This window comes from Glandiceps talaboti, chromosome 9 (genome assembly GCF_964340395.1).
Source record: "Glandiceps talaboti chromosome 9, keGlaTala1.1, whole genome shotgun sequence".
Classification (NCBI taxonomy): Eukaryota; Metazoa; Hemichordata; class Enteropneusta; family Spengelidae; genus Glandiceps; species Glandiceps talaboti.
In genome coordinates this window covers 19705413-19712716 of record NC_135557.1, presented here as the reverse complement: position 1 = coordinate 19712716, position 7304 = coordinate 19705413, and the positions used below count along the sequence as shown (strand labels likewise).

At 37.4% G+C, this 7304-nt stretch overlaps 1 protein-coding gene across 1 annotated transcript; it reads left to right on the top strand.

Moving 5' to 3' along the window:
• The first annotated feature begins 452 nt into the window (after positions 1–452).
• LOC144439932 (neuronal acetylcholine receptor subunit alpha-9-like) lies at positions 453–5479 on the top strand. The gene is made up of 5 exons (XM_078129163.1): positions 453–561; positions 1490–1534; positions 2177–2286; positions 3912–4441; positions 4941–5479. Exons 1-5 carry the CDS (start codon positions 460–462, stop codon positions 5477–5479), a joined length of 1326 nt encoding a protein of 441 aa, XP_077985289.1. The 5' UTR covers positions 453–459.
• Positions 5480–7304: the final 1825 nt, after the last annotated feature.

Genomic DNA, 7304 nt, shown 5'->3' with positions numbered 1-7304 from the left:
AGCATTAACATAAATAATAGGTTGCTATGAACAATCGGATGAAACAAGTAATGGGTTTTCCTGTTCATTTATTGGCCTATATTACCTACCGACTATAGTTATCGGTTTTGTTAAGGATTTAATAAAGTTCTGAACGATGCCTACTTGGTGTCTATAATTATATCCTTGTTTCTGATTCTTTGGACCCGATTTAAAGCAATAAGAAGTGTTATTACTGTAAGTTGTGGTTGTGCAAGTGGGTGTGAACAGCAATTAATGGTGCAAAGGATAGATATGTGTATGGGTGTGTGCTGCGCTAGTAAGGGTGAAGGATAAATGTGGGTTTGAGTTTGGTCAGCCTATTTGCCGCTGTGTATATATTCTGAATGAGGAGTAATGACGTCACAAATCACGTGCTCTATTTTTCATATTACAGTTATTACTTTTTGTACCGGTAATGACGTCGCAATTCTAACTGAAATGTTGATGAAGAACTATACTAAACACATGCGACCTGTGAAGGACCAATCAAACAGCCTTCTTGTACAGCATGGTCTCAGACCCATTCAGATCTTAGACATAGTAAGTAAATACATCACCATGACAACTGTAAAGGTTGAAAGATTGGGTATAAAATGTTGTAATGTGTATAGTGCAGTGACACGCCTTAAATACATGAAGAGGACTGTTAGCACTAGTGCGATAAGTAGACACTATTCTCTGATAGTTTTCTTCACTTAAGGGGGCCTTGTCATAACAAGTCGCAAGTAGTGAGAACACCTAAGGTCACTAGAATTGTCCGACTGAGTGAAGTATAGTTAGTCTCGGCCTATGCATGCCAACAGGACCAACATATTGAAAATCGACAGCTTGGAAACTAGGTATTCCAAAATAGGGTTTGAAGACATGGGACACACCCTTATACTGTTTTTTAATAGTGAAAAGAAAAAATATATGTTATGTCTTGAGAATGGAAGACAGCAGAGTACTACGTGCCCTAACCCCTAACCATATCATTACCCTCACCCACCTAATCCTCATGAAGTACCATCTCCCACTTACCTCTAACATCCGGGTAACACTTAACATCGCTGTACTTGCGAACAGTTCCATACTTTTTTCCGTCTTCAATAACCATGGGTCTTTCAACTACGATATTTCACGCCCCCATCACATGGCAACGTTTATATGGAAGCCATCATTATCGAGTAACAATGTGACCAAGCATAGAGATCCTTTGAAAAAAAAAATTCCTTTGTGACATTATTCAGTACATAGTAAATAATATATACGTATATCAAGCAACTGAAGTTATCAAACTCTGTATGAATATATTGTAAAATGTTATTTTACCCAAATCATGATTGCAAAATGTTTAGAGTGTTTAATTTTATATATGTTATGCCTGAACTCCTTCCCAATCCTGATATTAGCCACTGCAAGTCAACCTATCAAGCATAATTGTCAAACATTACATAACATGAAACCATGTCTTTCACTAATTTTGCAGGACGAAAAGACACAGACAATAACAATTAAAGTATGGCTAACTTTGGTAAGTATGTATGTATGTATGTATGTATGTATGTATGTATGTATGTATGTATGTATGTATGTATGTATGTTTGTTTGTTTGTTTGTTTGTTTGTTTGTTTGTTTGTTTGTTTGTTTGTTTGTTTGTTTGTATGTTTGTTTGTTTGTTTGTTTGTATGTATGTATGTATGTATGTATGTATGTATGTATGTATGTGTGTATGTGTGTATGTGTGTATGTGTGTGTGTTTGTGTATGTGTGTATGTATGTATGTATGTATGTATGTATGTATGTATGTATGTATGTGTGTGTATGTATGTATGTATGTATGTATGTATGTATGTATGTATGTATGTATGTATGTATGTATGTATGTATGGAATGTATGTTACTTGGAGACAATCATAAATGTTAATGGTGAACAGCTTACAGCACCTTTCCACAACTAATGCCATGATCATAACGCTGTTCAATGTTTGATTTATTTCAACACAAGGAAAAATTCAGTCTAATACAGAAAACAATTACAAACGACAAAAATATACATTATTGTGCTTGGATAACACAGAAAAGTTAAGAACTTATTTCCACTGTGGTCCCACAGTGGCCCACAATGTTTCTTTCTAAAAACGCAGTTCATTAAATACGGTTCTATATTTCACAGACGTGGCCCGATGAGTATCTTACGTGGTCACCAGAAGTTCACAATAATATCACAGAGTTCGAATTACCAGTAACCGAACTATGGCAACCAGATATCACTCTGTATAATAGGTTAGTTTCTGATGTATATTTGAATAATAATGTACGCCCTCCCAGTCCATAATGGACGAAAGTAAACTTTGCACTCCATAATGGGCTCGGCTGTCGCCTCGCCCATTATGTCGTGCAAAGTTTGCTTGAGTCCATTATGGACTGGGAGGGCGTACATTATTGTTATTATTTTATAGTTTTGCCAATTCCGGTGAATTTGTAGACCGACAAACGAAAAATAACGTATAATATACACAGCGCTGAACATCATCTGCCATGTTCGGCCCGGAAGCTGAATACTAATCATAGCGACACACGTACGTACACGTTCACACACATATACACTTCAATGAACTGCTGTGAACACAGTAGAAATGACAATCATAAATAACAACATACATTTCGACAAAATACCTAGTCGTATGAAGAAACAGAACAAATCTCATCTCTCATTACGGACATAAGCTTGTATTGTTATGCTCGTTCCGGGGCCGCGATGCCCAATAACGGAGTATATTATCAGTAATAATGTACAGCGATGACGTCACAAAATTCACTGGAATTTGTAGTGCTATAATATAATTACTGATAGTAGATGAATGGCTCCCTTAAGCCTCCATCTCTCTGAATCTTTGTTTCTCTGTTTGTCTCATTATGTCAAATTTCGAAAATAACTGTGTGGGGAATCCGTTCCTTCTTTTTTTTCTTACAAACACCTGCGTCTCTTGCGATGAACGATTGTCCATAAAAGTGTCTCGAATACAATATACTTTCAGTATGATGGATTGTATTCTCTGTTGATGTTTTGAAACCAAGTATTCTGTATTTCTTCAATTTTCGGAAACCAGCCGGCAGAACGTCACATCATTTTCTGTGTGTCTGGTGTTTGCTTTACAATCACGATTGTCAATTAAAGTGTTTTGAATACAATATAATTTCAATATGATGAATTGTATTCTTCCGCATTTCCTCAATTTTCGGAAACCGGTAGAACGTCACATCCTTCTCTTTGCGTCTGGTGTTTGCTTTACAATCAGAATTGGCAATATCGATAAACACAACTAGAAACAGTTTTTCTAGATCTGCAACGCGATAAGCTTAGCGTTCGAGAAATCATTGCAATGCCAACGTTAAGGTAACATAGAGGAGGTGTTTTGGTGTGTGATGTATAGACGCATTTGTATGCGAGACATAAAGGTAGAAACAATAGATAATGGGATAAAAAAGAGTACGGATAAAAGTCGTCTGTGACCTGTTAGCAAGTGTCACCTATGCTGGAGCTGTGACTGTGTTGGCTCTTGTAGCAGAGGAGAGCAAGCACAACGCTTCCAGCACAGTAGGCAGCCTTACTAACAAATTGCAAAAAGCTTTTATCCTGAACTCACACAGTGCAGTGACAGATACGGACACTGGTGACATTTGCATCGGTTTTTGGGCTCCACTCCCAGAATTCTTTATCCCAGTGCACAGCAAGCGGCTCGTGGCTCATTTGCATATTCTTCCTTCTCTCTTCTATAGAGAAGTTGCGCGATACAGAGGTGATTAAGTGACTTTTTGTGACTTCCTTGACATCAACTAGAGAATTACAATGAAATCATCCTCATCTTTGTTCCCCTTTACATTAATTTTCACCATTTACTTTACAGTGTGACAAAAGAATTCAGGAGACATTTAGACACAAATGCCCGAGTTCGTTATGATGGTGTTATACAAGCCCCTATGCCAACAATAATCCACGCTAGTTGTTTAATGGATGCTACATACTTCCCATTTGACGACCAAGAGTGCCCACTAAAATTTGGGTCGTGGAGTTACAATGCCAATCTAGTGAACTTGACCGTGGATGTTGAAAACGTTGGGTTAGAGAGATACAATCGCAACGGAGAATGGAAGTTGGTGGCTATGCCGTGTAATCGAACACAAATTGAATATACTACTGGCCCTTATGCTGACGTCACGTACCATGTCATGTTAAGCCGTCGGCCGCTGTTCTATGTCTTAACTATGATCCTGCCAGGAGTGTTGCAATTCATTCTTGTTTTGGTTGGATTTTACTTACCGTCCGAGTGCGGTGAAAGAATGACATTATTTGTTACATGTACCTTGTCACTGATGGTATTCCTAACCTTGATCAGCAGTTACATGCCTCCAAATGCCAAGTTTACTCCGTATATAGGTAAGTAGCTGGGTTAATGTCTATTTGGTAGTTATAATTTTAGATAAGGTATAATAAAAAAAAAATTGTTTGGTTCCGGATACCAGACCCAACCTAGTTTTTCATGCCGACAGAAAACATAACTACCTGAACTAGACACTCGCATATGATTAAACAAAAAGATATAAAATAACTATAATAAAATATCTACCTACCCCACCTATTCTAAACCTTAGCGTAATCGGAACCACGGTTTTTTTGTTAGGCCCACACAAAATATTTTTTAAGTCATTTCTACGTTGAATAAATTTCCCAGTTGCTCTAACCTTATTGGTCATTATAAATTTCCATTTGTGTGATTCATTAAAATTTAAATATTTCAAAAAGATGCTACTATACTGGTAAATCGTTATAAAGATAGTACCATACGAGTATTGATAGTTGTACTGGTAATTACAAAATATGCCTTTCGGGTTTGCTTCCTTTTTTTATAGCATGCTACTTTTCTTTTCAATTTCAGAGCAATATTACATCATTACCATAGCAATGGTCGTTCTTTCCTGCGTGGTGTCGGCTTGGACAATAAATATTCATTTTCAAGGACCTAGATGTTGTGAAGTGCCATCATGGGTGCGCCTTCTCGTTTTGGGTTGCCTGGCAACGGTGCTGGGAATGCATGAGTCTATTCCGCCTTACTACCAAAGGCCAAGACAGACTTCACGCAACTATGTAAACTCCGATGAAGAAATGCACCTGATGACTCCGGTTATGAATCAAAATAATGAATGTAAGGATATTCAGCCACTGGAGAAGAGAAGCAATGTTCAGTCAAACGAAGATATGGAAAACTGCGAAAAGTGTGGGAAAATGAAAGCGCGGGAAAATGTTGACAAAGCAAAGCAACATGTAGTCGAATCAGTCTTTCTCATGTACAAAGTGAATGAATGGAGGGTGGTAGCAAGAGTGGTAGACCGTACTCTACTGTTCTTGTACGCCGTTACATTCATAAGTATAACGGTGGCTTATATGTTCGGGTTGGAAAACAATCACCACAAATAAAATGGCTGTCATGATAACATTTACAAGTCCCGCCAAAATCGATCAGCTGTTTCCTAAAAACCTACTACGTATGGATCCGATCTTATTACTTTGTCTGAAGTCTTACATGGCGCGCGGCTGACGGTTTCTATGTATTATTTTTGGTCACAATCAAGTCTAACACAGCGTTTAGAAACAATAGTATAGAAACCCCGCCCTGACAAACATGTTGTGTACAATTAAAAGACACATACAACCTGATTGGTCAACGATGCATATTTAATGAGGCTCTTTGCATATGTGAGCGAGTATACCATCTTCAGATTTTATACTAATGTATGTTAATAATCCGTGCTGGGTGTGGCTACAATGCTACATGTTCTAAACATTGCTGTGATGGCGGGCGAAATTCAAATATCAATAATGTAGGTGATAATCGCTGAAATAACAAATGATAACTTTGATAGAATCAAAGAAAATGTTATTGGGTTTTGGATACGTACAAGAGGAGAAGCCTTAATTTGCTGACTATTTCAGATCCAGTTCAAAATAGGAACCAGATGGTTAAAACTATTGACTTAAATGTCGAGGTTCAAAGGAAGAGACCACAAATTAATTCTTAATAGTCTAAATCATCCTGCACAGCGTTGTGACGAGTAGATGAAGGGTAGAGAAATAATAAAGTGAGCTCGAATTCCGTAATAAGGAAACAAACAAACAATCGAATAGCTTATGTTAGATCTGACATAAAAAAATTGTACCTTAAATTATTTGCACACAGAGAGAGGGGGGAGGGAGAGGGAGGGAAAGGGAGGAGAGGGAAAGGGGAGAGGGAGGGAGAGACAGAGAGAGAGAGACTGAGACAGAGAGAGCCAGACGGACAGAATAAATTAACCATTTAAAGAAAAAAAACTATTTAGAAAATAATTTTAGACAGTTTGTCAATTTTAAGAGAAGGATTCAATGAGTGAAAGAAAGAGAAATAATAATTCCTGCTCGCTGTCAGGGTAGGTAATTAAGGACTTCACTCGGGCATAAACCATTCTGATCTTTCACACACATTCCAAGGAATACCTTTTTTGAGTAACACTACTTTTATGGTATCTTCGATGTCTGACTTTTCCCATTACAAATTAATGGAAATACAATATACAAACTCGAGATTTCAGCTAACAAAGATAGACACAGGCAAAAACTAATATTTCGAAATCTTGATATTAGCTACTATTGGGTTAGTTGTAAGTTCACATTAGATGGCCTTTCTGATGGCAGAGTACTCTTTGGGGGCTTTCAATTCAGAGCTCTAGATCGTCTCTGGCATATTACTTACTTCCTACTCGTAGCTGCTGTATGTAAAATAGCTTGTGAAGCCCTTTGAGCAAAGTGGGAAAGCGCTATCATTCCAACATTGATATTACTATAATATGAACACTGTCTTGATCACATGATGATAATAGCCGCACAACAGAGGCACGGCTGTCACTCAGTTGTGTAATCGAAAAAAAGCATAGTTTTAGTTTGTGTCTATCTTAGTAAACTAAAAGCTCTATTTCCACAGTTGTATCATAAGCACACATTCTGCCTGACACCATCTCATGTCTATATATCAAACGTCACAAACACATGGCTGTCCTGTCGTTAAAACCCTAATATCTTTTTGATCAACTAGTTGTGAAATTTGTCTTTCTATATCTACTAGATCTACGACATTACTACAAAATTTAGATTCACAATTTTCATCATTCTGTGCACCAGTTTACCGTCATATTACATGACTTCATATAACACCATAATTATGCTCACTTTAATAGTGATAATCACATGCTCATATGACAACCACATGCTA

What these genes read in the sequence shown, in the direction of transcription:
- LOC144439932 (XM_078129163.1), top strand. Translation starts at nt 460, where the DNA reads ATGTTGATGAAGAACTATACTAAACACATGCGACCTGTGAAGGACCAA. An exon ending in CCATTCAGATCTTAGACATA is followed by an intron (nt 562 to 1,489) that starts GTAAGTAAATAC and finishes CTAATTTTGCAG; the next exon opens with GACGAAAAGACACAGACAAT. An exon ending in TTAAAGTATGGCTAACTTTG is followed by an intron (nt 1,535 to 2,176) that starts GTAAGTATGTAT and finishes TATATTTCACAG; the next exon opens with ACGTGGCCCGATGAGTATCT.